Raw genomic sequence first — 16,485 nt, forward strand, 5'->3', positions numbered from 1 at the left:
AGTGAACCACCCTGTATAAATGGAGTATACATGCCAAGAGCTATGGCAAATAATGGCCAAATTATACATTTCAAAATGCAACGTTTCGAAGACCACTCTAAGCTTGGTTGTCCTCGTCCCTTTCTCTTTGAAAAAAGAAAGAAATCCTTTCTTACACGTTATATATTTTTACATGGGGCACCCGCTACCCGGGGAAGGAGCATCTATTTGTAACAGGGATATCTGACAAATGAAGACAATTATAAAGGAAAGAGAGTTATGGTAGGAACTGACCTCATCTGACCGGCCCTGGTTTTCAGCAACACAGTCCACAGTGATGCTCTGATGACCGTTAGGAAGAATGATGCCAAACGCAGGGAAAATGGTGAACATGCCCAGCTGTAGACGTGACTGTCCAGTGCCAGCATCTTGCCTGTTAACATACGGATACCAAACTCATCAGAGGTACATACTGACCATAGATACATATTCAACATCACTACATACTGTACATGGATAAATACTGTCAGAACCTGTAATGATTTGTTTGTTTGTGGTATAACGCAGCACTCAGCAATATTCCAGCTATATGAGGCCGGAATGTAAAAAATCGAGTCAGGTCCAGACAATCCAGTGATTGACATCATATGCATCGACCCATGCAATTGGGATACAATGACATGCATCAACCAAGTCAGCGAGCCTGACCATCCGATCCCATTAGTCGCCTCTTACGACAAGCATAGTCACCATTTACGGCAAGCATGGGTTGCTGAAGACCTATTCTACCCCAGATTTTTCAAGGGTCACCTGTAATGAAGCTTATCATAGTGACGCATATAAATTCATAAATACATATCCGGGAATATACATGTATTATTATTTCTCTATAAATATTAACATTTCAATGAGACTTATGGGAACATGAGAAATAGCATCCCAGCATTAAGTTATCTGTAAATAGTCAAAAAGGATCAAAATGTCAGTACAAGACAAATTATATCAAGTAGGAATGAGACATAATATCTCAAATCCAAACCAACTAAAATATATTTACAATAGATGTTCACAACTTGAACAATGAATGATGTAACAAGCTGGAAAAAAACGTAAAAAAGCTAATGAAATGTGACAACAATTCAAACCAACCTGAAACTGTCAAAGGAATACAAAACATTTCAAAGAATTTCAACATCACCACAAACAGTATGGCTTGGACCACACAACACAATGACAAGAAAAATGACAAAGCTCAACAGTTTTTTCCCCAAAGGGGTCAAGGAACCTGAAGATGGTGGGTCTGCGATTGCCGAAGCCCCCATATCTCAAGGTCGGGGTGCTAGGAAGCTGGGCCCTGCTATTATGATCACTGTGGTCACATGAGAGAGGGAGTGACACAGGAGAGAGAGAGAGAGAGAGAAAGGAGAGAATGTGAGAGAAGTGATGGTTAGGGTAAGGTGCAGGGTATAAGCAAATACATATCTTTCGTCGGAGATGTTACAAAAAAGTATTTTTTAAAGTAAAAATATCATTTATACATATCGTGACTCATACACATGCGTAAGTATATGTCAGGATAAGATAAAATACATATTCATGTAATTACTGTATAGCAGTTTTGAACTATGCTTGAATGCTCGTAGCATTATAATAGAAGGTCGAAAACATATCAGGTTTGATAGTTATCTAACATTTCACTTTCTATAAAGCACAATTTGACTTTCAAACCACTATACATTTTTGTTAACAGTTTATTAGACGAACATTTAGTTTTAGAATATAAAGTTATCTTTTTTATAATATATATATCTATAAAAAAATCAAATCCAAATGGAGTCCACATCAATGCTTAATTTCAGGATTTTCCTGGATCTGACGTGATCTATACCTGCCAATTCATTCATTTCTTAATATATTCTTCAGGGTCTGGGAGACAGACTACCAGGTTATCTGACATGCCCAACAAGGCAAAGTAAGCTATGTGTACAAAGGGTGTACCATGCAGAGTTTAATCAGTGCCCCTAAAATAGTCATTGTTAGTTTTGACTTTGAATATATAAGAATTTTGAAAATAATTACTGCCAAATGTCTCCGGTACTGATTTTAAAAACTCAATCAAAAAGTAGTTAAAACCAAAGTTGTTTCTCCAGGCTAGATTTGGAACAGGTTTAAGAAGTCATTCAAAAAAGTATATTTTAGAGTAAAAATATCATTTATACATATCCGGACTCATACTTACTCTCTCTTTTCCAAAAGGTAGTGTAAACTTCCTGAACAATGTTCCTAGAGAACAGAAAAAAACACTCACCTGAACACACCCCTTGAATCACACATGTGCACTGGAACCTTGTGACCACTGACCAGGCCATCATCACTCTTGCCCTTTGTCCGAAACACAGGGTAAGAGGGGACAGCTGGGTGGGAACTTTAGCGTATGAGTCAGGATAAGTATAAATGATATTTTTACTCTAAAAAATACATATTTTACCTAATTCTGACTCATACATATTGCTTGAATCCCATGGTAGGTGGTGGGCTCCACCTGTGTGCGTGATTCGGATCAAGATCAGTTCAATTCATCCCTTGGGGACAGTATCTTTTTTATATCCATGCAGGGTACCACCTCTTTGTGAAAGAGACGAGTAGATCATAAAGATTTCGTGGATTTAGTCAAGTTCGCTAAGGAAAATACTTTCCCCTCTTACTTTAAACGATTATAGTGTTAAGAGAAGGTCCAAAACTTAACACAATCGTTGGTCATTGGCTATGGGACAGTAACCTGACGTCTGTAAGTCTGTCTGATAGAGGTGAGTACTTGTAGGGAGGTCTATCTTCTGGTAGGCAATGTCAGTTGTTGTGGAACTAATGGTCCAAATTTTGGCAACATCTTGTGTGGAGAAATCTCTGAGATAATGATTAACGAAGAGTGTCTGATCTCGAAATACAACCTTCTATAATTGTCGGGATATAGCAGTTGCCAGGAAGCACTAGAGTAGACGCTATGGCTCTCACTTCGTGTTGTTGGATGCTGGTGGTGAATCCAGTCCTACTGCCTCGTAGGCTCTGACGATGACTGCTCTCGATGAAGTAAATGGTTGTTCTGGAGACTTCTGCTGAACTATTCCTGGATAACGGAATGAAGAGTCTTTTCAGCCATTGTCTTCTGGAACTAGTCCTCTGCAGGTAGATATGTAATGTACAAACTGGGCATAACATCAAATCTGATCCTCAGATCACAAATGGATGAGAGTGGAGGGACATGAAACTGTCTGTCTGGTTGACCGGGTAGCTGCTTCTCAGTGAGGAAATCCCATCTCAGGCATCTTGTACGAGAGAAATTGATGGCAGCTATTTCTCACATGCTGGCTGCTTTTCTGGAGCCTGCAGAAAAAAACGTCTTCTGGGTCTGATGTTCCAAATCAGCTCCATGTAGAGGTTCATAAGCATCACTGGTAACATGGTTAGCACCACATTCAAATTCCAGCTGGGGCTTTGAATATCTTTTGTTGATCTTCAAGCCTATATGATCTCAATAAAGCTATCAATTCTGGAACCTTGGTGAGCTTGTTCTGGTACCCATGGTGTGAGGATGTAGTAGAAGGTTTGGCCAGTTTGACAACGGTATAAGGATCCATCAACCCCTAAGTAATGCCTGTCAAACAATTCAATGTTTGGGTTGGTTTCCCTGCCAATGCAACAAGCTCTGGAAACCAGGTTGTTGCTGGACAATAAGGCGCGACCAAAAGCAATAGTACCAGGTGGGTACTTGGTGCGCATGATCTTCTGTGCTATCAGATGTATCACTGCTGGTGATGGGATCGTATTCTATCTATCTGTTGCATTTGGTTTCAAATATATCTACCGAGTTGTTGCCGTGGAGACTGCCTTTGTCTGCTGACCAACATTCAGTGCACTGTAGATCTCAAAAGTGCGCTCCCCAGTCGATCGTCAAGGAAGTATCATAAACCCGAAGCTGCATCTGGGGATCAAGGCTGAATAGATAATTCTTCGGTATGAATGATCGTACAAAGTATGATGAGACGAAGACTGTGCCTTGAAGGGATGTACAGATGTCTAATTCACCAAATCCTGATCATCAAAAGTGAGGAATGACTTGTCCTTCCAGGATGATCATCGCTATGCCGACGGGCAGTTCCGGTGAAGAGACAATGGATTCCATCCCCTAGGTGTCATAAGCGCTCCCGTTCCTAAATCGAGGCCATGATGAAGGCTGCCACGTGTCGACGTCTGAGGTCTACTGATGTTAATGACCCAGTCACATCGATGTGTATCGTCAGGTGTTTGATCGTGCGGTTGCCGCATTACGTGCAAGTCATTATGCAAACCAATCTGTAAATATGCACTGCTCAGATTGCATTAGGTCAGCCTGACCTTATTCCAGCAAAGTCGAGTTGTTTACAGTCAGTGAAATCTTGACATGTGATATGTAAATTATCCTGCGCAGGAAACTGGAATACTGCATTCTTGCTAGTCACATGGTCCAAGCTCCACACACTGACAATCCAGTGTGAACTGTATGGTAGATCAACAAGTGGTGTCCCGAGTTCTGAAGTAAAGTAGTGTATTTGCAGTCAGTTCTCTGAGAATGTGTGACATGACGGTAGGGCTGGGACGAGTCCAAATTTACTACCCGGGTACCCACCCGCCTTTACCCGATCCTACCTGGGTACCCGCAGGTCCGAGTAGTCCTGTGGGTACCCGGGTCCTACTCAGTACCCACCCGACCCAAGTACCCGCGTAACCCATCCCAGCTCTACATGACGGTGCAGTCGCAAGTTGATCTTCATGATATTTGATGCATGTAGATCACTGGAAATTGTCGACATTCAATCCAGTCGATCATACTGGAGAAATATTAATGAACATGCCAGTTCATGTCAATCCTGGCTTGATCCTCAGTGAATGATTGCTCCTTTTGGTACAGATACACCAAAGTGATGATGTGACTGGATCACAAAATCAGGGTTTTGATCTGCAGGTTGTGAACGATGATCCAGGAATCTAGGTACCTGATAGTAGTACATGATGACCCCGTTGAATGCCCAATCAATCGTTGATGTTGTCATGATCTCCCCCGTTAAGACGAAGGTATCGAACGTGAGACTGGTGTCAATCCCGTTCATAAATGTCGCATCTGTGATGAACCTCATGGTGAGTGTTTGGTGAACGTTCCAGCCAATTCTCCCTGACTAATCAGTGTAGGTTCAAAGTTGGCTGAACGATTCCAGATTCATAGTAGGAAATTCCTGTGGATTCTGATTCTGGTGGAAGAATGTAATCCGAGCCAGAAATCTTTTGACAAAAGGCTAATTTTGTTAGGATGGCTCAGATCACAGAGTTCAGGAAAGATTTCCCAACTACTCGGCCCGAAAATTTGATAGTGGAGAGTTACCAGTTTAGTCCCGTGGTCCCGGTTTGATTGCGACTTAAGGGTGTGTTCAGGTGAGTTGTATTTTCTGTTCTCTGGGAACACAGTTCACAATGTTTCGACTACCTTTCGGAAATAAGAGAGCTAAGCAAATAGTACGAGTGATGATCAGATAAATTAGGTAAATTATGGTCAAAGATATTTCAAATCAAAATAAAGTTATCTCTCCTGGCTAGATTAAGATGTTATGTCACCACTACACATCCACACAGGGCAGCTGTCATCTTGTCAGCCCCAGTTACCTGATCGACTCAGCTCTCCGCGGTTTGGCCACGGAGCGTCCCGAGCTGGACCCATCTCGAGACTTGGTTCGCTTATCTCCCTTTACTGGTCTGAAGTATAGAAAATGTACATGCTGGCAAAACTGGTGAACATTCCATCACAGGCAACAGTGACAGAAACTGGTGCAGGTTAGTTGTCGTGCGGAGTATAACACAAGCGTGAGTATGTCAGGATATATGCTTACAAGAGCCCTACATTCAGAATTGTACTCACACACATTTTTCCATAGTTCTACGCATAACACATCTTGAAAATGATGTTTGCAAATGTATGCACTGCGGTATCAGAAACCTTTTATTTTCAATATGTGCAATGACATTATTTTCTTTGATGCCATTACACAAATTACTTCACGGTGTGTAAACACTATTTTCCTCCATCACCTGTGGTTACATACAGCCTTTTGTAGTGTAATTGATATTTTTTAGTAAATTAATTAAATGAAGCCATGTATAACGCAGTTCAAATGAGCCCTATTTTCCAACGTCTTTTGGTATAACGCGGCCGGGGATTGAACCCCCGGACCTTTCGCTCTCCACGTAGGCGGTCTAGATGGCAGCAAGGCTTGGGTACATGCTGCACAAGAAATATTGCTGTATGTGTGATGTTATCTGAGTGCTGATTGGTCAGAGGATTCGCTGGTTTCCCTCAAGCTAAACCAGGCCGTGGCTTGATTTGTTGGTTAAAAATACACTGCAAACTGTCCGTATGTATTCATGGGTGATGGAGGCACGCAGTGAAAACAAACCTGTGCTTTAAATATGCATCACATCAGAAAACACTGCAATCAGATTTGAATGAATAGCCAAATGGAGATGCTTATTATTATAGCAGGATAAGCTATGGGAGGCAGATTATTTACAGATGAGAAGGTTGAATGGGTCACACTTGATGACATGAACAACATCCATACCATGATGCAAGTCATGAAACACACAACTGTTAAAAGAAAGGATTAGGTGCATCAAACGTGAGTGATTAAATGACACCATGCAAACTGATTCCATTCGACAAATCTGAGGTCATGTGACGACCAAGCTATACAAACAGCGATACTGGACTTGTAGTGGTTTCTCAGTGACATCATGATAATAGCACTGCCTACAACATGCCCAGCATCTCACCTGGTCAGACGGAGACACAGTCTCACTTTCCTAACCGGCTCTACCAAGCGGCTGTCATTGAACAAACACACCAGTTATACACCTGGACACTGTCTACAGCCGTATGTTACAGGCCACCAATATGCTCAATATGTAACTCCCCGGGAATCTAGGATGAGTGAGTTAGAATCCCAGTTAGAGTGGAATATGTTTCAAAGTTTGTCATCGCCATACCAGCTCTAGGGTTTCACTAAGGTGGTAAACGTCTAGGACCTGCATCACTTCAGGCTTTCCTCCCACATAAGTTGACACGCCTTGATATGACTGTTTGAATACTGTTCAAAGCAGCTTGAAACCCAACCCACTCACTCACTCACTATGTTGTCAGAGGTGCAAAACATAATTTTCATTTATTCAAACTTAGCCACCCATGTGGGTTTGAAATGGATTCATTTTTTACGGTTCTGTACCCCAAAACTTTTCTAACAATTCCCAATGGTGCCCTTTTACAGTATTGAGAAATTGAAATTTGCATGTTAGGAAAGACAAACATAGAAAATGGCCCAATAGATCATCCAATTACATACAAACGGATAATTATTGCTACACTTGTGCTACATAGCTCAATGGAGAATTGTTTTGAAACTTTACTTATTTCTGACAACCATAGAAAAACATAGCATTGTTAAAACTATCAGGATACAGAACATTTCCACTCTTACTGCCATCATCTCCTGGTTGTAAGATCATACCCAAGTAACAAAACCAACAGCTCTCTCCAGGGCCCACTTGCACAAAGCGATCTTAGCGCTAAGATGATCGTAACTCCCATACTTTAGCATAGGCTTACAATAGTGCTAAGATCGCTTTGAGCAAGTGGGCCCTGGACTCCAGCATCGTGTCTTCTACCTCACAACTTACTATGGAGAGCACATAGCATGACCAGCATGGGCCCACATGACAGGTAACTTTATCAACACACCACCTCCTACCCCTTCTGTGTATCTGATCATGAGTACACAGTCCTTCAGTGATGACTGGGCAAAGTTTATTTGTATACATAATTAACAAATTGCTCATCCACACTATCTTGTCATTAGTTACATATCCAACTTTTCAAAGATTCAAAGATTACCTGAACTGACAAGAAAATGTGATATTATTCTTTTGTCATAGGGGCGGTTGGGTAGTCTAGTGGTTAAACTGTTCGCTCGTCACGTCGAAGACGGGGTATGATTCCCAACATAGGTACAATGTGTGAAACCCATTTCTGGTGTCCCCCTGCTGTGATATTGCTGGAATATTGCTAAAAGCAGCGTAAAACCAAACTCACTCACTCACTTTTGTCATAGGGTCAGACTCTGTTTTTTGGTAGTCAGAGCAAATTTGATGTAAGTTCCTCAAGCACGACTTTGTCTGTTAAATAAATCTGAATTTGGAATAACAATTTAGGTTGAGAAAAGATTTTTGTTTCTCTTGCTATCCAAAATAAGTTCAGCTCTTTTGCTTATGTATAATCAATCTAGCAGTTGACAATTCCCCAAACTACCACAAAGACACCATGTCTCAGTTTCCCATATGGGAGGGATTAAATAAATAAAGGCAGAAAATGGACTCCAAACTGGAACATAGTTCCCATTTGAGGGCACATAATATAACATAGAAAATACAAGATTATTTCACTGGATGTTTGACCTGACTGTGATGTAGTGTAAGATCAACTGCAGATGTGTGTGCGCACTCCATCTGTGGTCAGACGCAGCCAGAATACTCACGGTCTGTTCTTGGCATTGCCGGGCTGATGTGGAGCTTCCTTCACCAGCTTGGTGATGGTGTACTTGAAGTCAAACTCCCCCTTGTTCTCAATGGTGAACTGACGGGTCTTCTTGCTCTGTACCAGCAGGGAGCCGAAGTTGATGTCGTTCATTGGTAGGATGTGGTATCTGGGAGAGGAGATGGACATTTAGTTGGCATCTTTATGTTTCAAAAAATCATTATTTGTAGTTATTATAGTTCAAACATTTTTCTGTTAATTTGGATTTAGAGAGTATGTTTCAGATGTAGTTAAGTTTGTTAAAGGGAAACAACTCCGTCCCCAGATGTATGAAACAGACTTGTCTATCAATGGGAGATAACTCCAGCATTATTTAATAGCTTGTGTTGAGGGACAGATGAACTAGATCACCCCTGATTTCCAGTTTATCTGTGTTGTATGATGTTTTTGTTTGTTTGATTGTTTGTTGTTTAACGCAGCACTATGCAATATTCCAGTTATATGACGGTGGTCTGTAAATAATCGAGTCTGGACCAGACAATCCAGTGATTAATATCATGAGCATCGATCCAGTTAATTGGGATCGATGACATACATTAACCAGGTCAGCGAGCCTGACCACCCGATGCCGTTAGTCACCTTTTACGACAAGCATAGTCGCCTTCTATGGCAAGCATGGGTTGCTGAAGACCTATTCTACCCCGGAATCTTCACGGGTCTTGTATGATGTAAGTACTTGGCAGACATGGCTGTCTGAAGAAAACCATGTCAATAAGCATGCAGAACATGTGTGGAACTTGAGATTGATCACTAGAAATAGTACTGTATATGACTGTAGATAAGCCGATCTCATAGATAAGCCGAACTCATAGACATGCCGAAGTATTAACCTGGACCTTGAAATCTGTATCAAACTGTTATGTGCAGTACATAAGCCAGACCTCCAACCTAGCACTAAGTCTCGTTGTGATACGTCATCGGAAATAGAATATCAATAAATCCGTACTGAATTACTTTCTGATTTTAGAATATAAATATTTCTGAATTTTGAATAACAATTTAGGTCCTGAAAAGAGATCTTCTTGCTACTCAAAATAAATTCACTTCCTACTTACTTCAGGTGATAAGTCGAAACTAAGAATTATCTGTTCATCAATCCATGAAAGGATATTGTAAGGGGAATGAGGTGTTCGAGATGCTGCAGTTTCCTCTTAGTCACACAAGGAGCTGCAGATCATGGGGTCACATCCTAGTTTTTGTCTCCATCATGTCAGTACCATACTGAGGCTCATGGGTTTCACAAAAGTAGAACTGCCGTTAAGATGTGGGTTGGAACAACCCATTCCACAACCCATGCTTGTTGAAAGAGGTGACTGACAGGATCGGGTGGTCAGGCTTGCTGTCTGTTGATGCATGTCATCATATCCCAATTGTGTGGATTAATGCTCAATCACTGGATTGTCCGGTCCAGACTCGATTATTTACAGAACGCTCTCAAAAAGAGAATATTGCTGAGTGTGAAGTTAGACAACAAAGGAACAGACACAAAAGTAGAAAATATCTATGACCAGTGACACTTTGGCCTATCCTCACAAATTAATCTGACCTTGATATAATTAACTTATTGCTCACAACAGATTTACACTACCACTGAAAAGTTTCCACACTCACTTGCTGAAGACAGACTTGACGGAGACTTTGACGGGAATGCTGGCAATGATCTCGCCTCCTTCCCCCAGTGACGGCTCGATGACCTGACACTTGAGTATTGGCTGGTCCTTGACCGTTACCTCCTTGGAGGACTTGAAGATGACCTGTACCTGGGTGGGGCGGTCAAGTGAGTTGAGGGTGCCCTTCTGAGGGATCACTGAGAACAGGCTTGTCACGTCAGGGTTCGACTTGTCCGCATTCTCAAACACGAAGCTGAAGAAAAAAAAGGTCACAACTTAGCCAAAAAGCCTTACAGAACATAAAACAGATATCTTGTACATGGTAAAAAGTTTAATTCAAAAGAATGGAAGATAATTACATAAAGAATGAAATGACAAAGAGAGACATTAATTATTTAGGATTAAAAATATTTTTTTTTACAATTATACAATAGTTTGATATGACACCTTTTTAAACAAATATTTATACTTCTGATAAAAGTTAGATCCTTAGAATGGTACCAAGAGTTTAAGTTTCTTTATCAAACTACCTAATATCTACTTACTTGAAAGCTATCTCATATTTGCCCTTGTTCTTCAGGTTACAAGTCTGTTTGGTTTCTTCCGAGACTCGGATTGTGCCGAAGTCCAGGCCTCCATCCGTCCCTGCACAGGAAAACAGTGGAATTACAAAAAGTTCAAACTTTTTATTATAAATATTATTTTAGTCATATTAAATGAAACAAAGAAAATTATAATAAATAACATGCTAGAATTCTCTCCTGTTAGTTAGTGAGTTGGGTTTAATGCAGTTTTGAAGAGTATTCCATATACAGCTTCCAGTGGGAGGAAAGCCCGAAGTGATGCTTGTCTGTGACGTTTACCACTTTGGTGAAACCCACAAGCACAGGCATTGCAGCCCCTTGGACGACTGGGCCACCCGTGCCCCCTCTCTCACGTTAAGTGCATGAAGCAGCTATAATTATGATGATGAATGTTCCAGCACTTGCCTTTAGGGAAGCTCATGTCCAAGGCCACGTCGTAGGCCTCAGCCAGGACCTGGATCGGCTCCGTGTGGACCACGCCCATGATGTTGTCAACATCCATGATCTGTAACATGAGATTCAGAAGACATCAAGGGAGGTAACAAATAATGGCAAATTATGACTTTAGTTAAATTTCCATGAACTGTTGCTCAGTGTTAGTGCGGAATTGAACAGACAAAAAAACACAGAAAAAAAATTGTTTCTAGAAACATTAATGCAAAGCTTCTTTGCCGTAAATGCAATTACATGGAAAAGCAAACATTCCAAAGTTACAGTGTCTGCTTCTGTTCCACAAAGTGATCTTAGTGCTACAATGATTGTAAGCCTGTGTTATCTATGGGAGTTATTATCACCTTACTGCTAAGATCGTTCTGTGGCACGGGGCCTTGGAGATCAGCTGTTTAAAAACATAGAATACATGCTTAAAAGAAATAAGGCAAAAACTATGCCAGCATCCCACCTCCATCCTGATCATCTTCTTGCTGGTCTGCACTGGCTTCATGGCTCGGAAGAAGGCGTTGAGACTGTACTCAGACAGGGGGTCAACTACGCCGCACTCTGCCGCCACGGTGAAGTCGTCACCCAGGTTTTCCAGGCCACTCAGTCGCCACGCTACCGGCAGCTGGGTCGGGTTGCGGAGGAAGATGGTCTTGGTGTCCTTCCTGAAAGTCATCAGTTTGTAATGCTCATAACATCATCACACTGGAATTCACTGACATATTTATAGATGCTATAATATCCATTTCAATTCATGCAAAAACATTTCTATACGGAATACAGCGGTGCAACGCATTATTACTAACATAGTACGTAACATTAATCTCCACTACGTCTTCATTAATTATAAGATCCATGTAGCTCCGGGGTAGAAAAGGTCTTCAGCAACCCATGCTTGCCGTAAAAGGCGACTTTGCTTGTTGTAAGAGGCAACTAACGGGATCGGGGGGTCAGGCTCGCTGACATGGTTCATGCATGTAATCGTATCCAATTTGCGTGGATCGATGCTCATGATGTCAATCACTGGATTGTTTGGTCCAGACTCAATTATTTACAGACCGCCATCATATATCTAGAATATTGCTGTGTGCGGCGTTAAACAACAAACAAACTTAGACATTGTCTCTGTAATATTAATAGTTTCCATTTGGTGAATAAAATCAATATGTGTGTTTCTAGTGTTTCAACCGACATTTTCTAGACCCCAACCCGACGGCATTAAACAACAAACAAATTATCAAAATACATCAGCAGAACCAATCCAAATTCCTGTAATCTAGAATTACAAAATTAGTAAAATCTAAATATTTTTTACATTTGTATACTTATCCTGCATTACTCCTTAATGCATTCACTGCTTACTTACGACAACTAGAAGGACAGCGCTGCGAAGGTCCTGGGTGAAGAAATAAAGTTGTTGTTCTCAAGTCCCAATCAGTGGCCTTCCGTCGCTGTCCTGTGACCTTGATGACACCTAAGGTCATCTTCACATCACTGCCTGTCGCCCAAGCTCTTAGAAAAACATACTTTTGAGGTTTCTGAAGCCAAAGTGGGGAGGCAAGTCTTACGACGGGTGGGCCTAAAGCGTAGTAATGCAGGATAAGTATACAAATGTAAAAAATATTTAGATTTTACTAAATTTTTTACTTATCCTGCATTACTCCTTAATGCATCTGTATCGGACGGTTTGGAGGTGGGTAAACCTTCAGAATACAGAAACCTCAATAATTCACACCCTGCAATACGACACCAGTTGGTCGATAAACCGTGAAGCGGAAAAGTTCAGACAAAAACGCCTTTACGGTAGGGTTGTTCAAAAATCAAAAAGATTGAACATAGGAATTAAAGAGAAATTCCCTATACACGCTTAGTAATAAAGAAAATAATAGCTATTCAGCTAATTCTTTACTTACTGCGTCATAGAGCCGTCGCTGACAACCAAGATTGTCTAATATTCTTCCACTGGTGGCGACTGAGTGACTGCACATGGAAGTTGACTGGCTCTGTATAGGGCGAGTTCATTATTTGCGTCAGGGGTTGGCAATCTGCAGGATAACAACCAGAGGGCCAAACTTCGAACGTCTTCGACATCCTCGAGAGCCCAACGCGAAGGTTATGACTAACGAAAATAGGTGTCGAATCTCCAGAAATATCCTTCCGTGATTGTTCCAAAACCACAATTGCCGTGTTGAGCCCTGGTAAGGCTGACACCTTGAGATCTTGAGGGTAATTCGCTCTCGGCGAGCTCCGTTTGATGATCTCGTAGGCCTGAAGGATTACTGCTCGTAACCATAGAGATATGGTGTTTGCGATTGTGCGACTAACTTCTGTCGTGGACGAACCACGCCTAGTCTTGGAGCGTCGAATGAAAACTCGAACTGCTCGCATCGAGCCCAGGAGAACTTCACCATGTACGATTCCCACAATAGTCGATATCGGCGGGATGGTGAAGGAACGGTCGGGTTGGCCTGGTAGTAGATTTTAGCAATAAAATCCCAGCATAACCCTAGATGTCCCGTTCCGTGCGTCCCATGCTCAAAACGGATCCGGGTTGAGTCGATCACATGTAGTTCGCTCACCCGTACCGCCATTGCTGATGCCAAGAGAAACCATTGTTTCCTTGGTGAGGTCCAAGCTCCTCACAGCGATAGCCCGTTCACGGAGCTCTCTATACTATACCGAGAGTGTAACGAAGGTGTCACGCGCTGGGAAGGAGCTTGAAAATGAGGATGCAATGAGGGGCTCGAAGGGGGCCCTCGCAAACCTCGAAGTACCACGTTCAAGTCCCAATCAGGTGGGTGGAACTTGGCCTTCTGATCCTCAAGCCTGAATGAGCATAATATGGCCTGTAGTTCCGTGACCTTAATCACATTGTGATTTTACGGAAACGGCCAACACTAAGATAATTGCAGCCAATTACGTAGTAATGGTGCTACCTTCCAAGTGTTTTTGGGTACGCAATGTAGGAGGTATTCCTCTAGGAATTGTGACGCAATCGTAGCGTCTTGATTCTTTTCTTCCCTGTAAAAAGGCTCAAGTGATCCCCACTTGTCATCGTCGTCTCTGGGAGAGTAACGATGAACTAAAGCTATAGCTTTGCTGCCCGTGTCGAAATAACCCTTCGCACTTAAACGCCTTTTAAAGACGAACCATGCGTGCAGACGTTGGGTGAGGCAATTTTCTGTTGAGGGTGGATGAGTAGGTTGGACCACTGTGAGAGGGGTAGTGAATCGTTTTAGATTTTTCCGAGCTTGACGAACTACCCTCTCGCCGGTTACCAGGGTGCGACCAAAGGAGAGATCGAGATACCCTGTCTCCTTGATCCCCTGTATCACCTTGGGAAGTAAAAGTGGTGGCAGAAAAGTGTTAGTTTTTTTTGCCCTTCCCAAGTGATACTGAACTCGTCCACCGCCCAAGTCTGCGGATCCGGCAACGGGGAGATATACGTCATGAGTTGGTGGCCTAGGCAAGTAATAAACAAGTCAATGTTTGGTTGCCTGAATTCCTGAAGCAGTAACTGGAATGCTTCTGTGAGAAATTCCCACTCGGTGGGAGCCACCCTGTCTGGACGTGATAAAGTATCGGCCAGTATGCTTCTACATCCGGGGATGTGCTGAACTATGAACTTTAGTCACAGCCAATCCACTAGATGGAACAAATCTGAATGTCTGTAGAAGTAGAGAGTGGGAGTGTGTTGTTCCCCGATTGCACGGGCACCACACTGCAGTGTTGTTGTCTGTGGACATTGCGAGTCTGGCTAACTGTAGTTGATTCTGCCAATGTGATATAGCCAGAATTAAAGCTTCCAACTCCAAGTTGTTTATGTGCCACTTCCATTGAGCGCCGGCCATAGCCCTGAGCTTATCTGGTCTTGTAAGTGAAGACCCCACCCCTGAAAAGGGGACGTCCACAAACAGGTGTGTATTCGGGGAAAACCCGAATAAAGAGGCTCCGCAGACATTCAACGCCACAAATTGAGGCAAGGCTCTAGCTTAGTCGGTAGAGTGATGGCCTTGAGTGGATCCTGATTCCTGATGTAAGGGTTCAGGAAAAAAATGAATTGGTCGCAGTTGTAAACGGCCCATGCTAGTTAACTCCTGTGCCGAGGTGATTAACCCTAGCAACACTTGCCACTGGCGAAGTGTGTGTGGTTGATGTAGAGTAGATGACAAAAGAAGTAGAAACTTGTGCCATCTGTCCCTCGGTACAGATAGGATATCCTGGTCTGTCTTGAACAGGTCTCCTATGAACTGAAGTCAATAGGAAGGAGAATACTCCCGACTCCGCCTCGTTGATTGTCTATCCCAGTTATTGACATGTGTTGATCATACAGTAGATCGCCCTCCATCTACGACTCGAACCAAGTGTTCGTCACGTGTAGATAGTTATTGGCTTCATTAATCCTGTAAATAGCCATAAGTGTCACTGACATGTCAAATGGGAAATACTACCATTGGTAGTGAACCCCAATGAACTGGACCTGAAAAGGTTGGGATGGATAGTCGAGACTGATCAAGAATCAAACGTTCGTTGAACAAACACAGAGATGTGGATCATTCTCATCTTGTCTGGGTCCTTCATGAGTACCAGGTAGGTGTGAGGATAAAACCCCGGTGTAAAGACTGGGTTGTGAACCCACTCTACAGCTCTTCTTACCAACAGTATGTCTATGTTGGATTTTCCCAATCAAACTGTGGTCAACGGTGGAGTTATCTCTACCCGTATACGGACACCATGATATAGTGCGATAAGTACTAAATCGTCCTTGAGACTTGTCTCTGCCACTCCCTTTCTCAGTAAGGGAATGCTGGTCTTCCCTGAGAAACGCGCGTCTAGGTTTATAATTCCCTGACTTGCCAGCCCGCTTGGACTTTCCAATCTTTTTGGGAACTTGACGTGCGTGTCTGCGATCTGTTCGTTGAACAGGGGAGAAGATGACCAAGGTTGACGTGATAGACTGCCCAGCATCTCAGTTGGAAACGCTATAAAGTCTTGGGTGTAACGATAATCTCCGTCAGAACGGTCTCAAGATGAATTTTCCTGTGGATAAACTGACGCTTGTAGGAAAAACACCATAGTTTGGAAGTGATCTAATCAGATAGGGTTATCCTCTAATAGATTCTGATCCACTGCAAACATTGACGATATTGGTCGCTTAAATGAGGGAGCAAATGTGAGTTTTGGAGAAGTCTTCTTCCAATGACCT

General features: G+C 42.4%; 1 protein-coding gene across 1 annotated transcript in view; it reads right to left on the reverse strand.

Moving 5' to 3' along the window:
- LOC139454087 (hydrocephalus-inducing protein homolog) overlaps positions 1 to 16,485 on the reverse strand; it is a 118,504-nt gene that overhangs the window by 31,926 nt on the left and 70,093 nt on the right. Inside the window, 7 exon segments of the mRNA XM_071235584.1 lie at positions 274 to 412; positions 5,671 to 5,760; positions 8,589 to 8,756; positions 10,259 to 10,510; positions 10,803 to 10,902; positions 11,247 to 11,346; positions 11,743 to 11,944. Of these exon segments, the coding sequence (XP_071091685.1) occupies positions 274 to 412; positions 5,671 to 5,760; positions 8,589 to 8,756; positions 10,259 to 10,510; positions 10,803 to 10,902; positions 11,247 to 11,346; positions 11,743 to 11,944 (1,051 nt within the window).

The sequence above is a fragment of the Haliotis cracherodii genome, unplaced genomic scaffold (assembly GCF_022045235.1).
Source record: "Haliotis cracherodii isolate W230 unplaced genomic scaffold, xgHalCrac1.p SCAF_10, whole genome shotgun sequence".
NCBI classification, from domain to species: Eukaryota; Metazoa; Mollusca; class Gastropoda; order Lepetellida; family Haliotidae; genus Haliotis; species Haliotis cracherodii.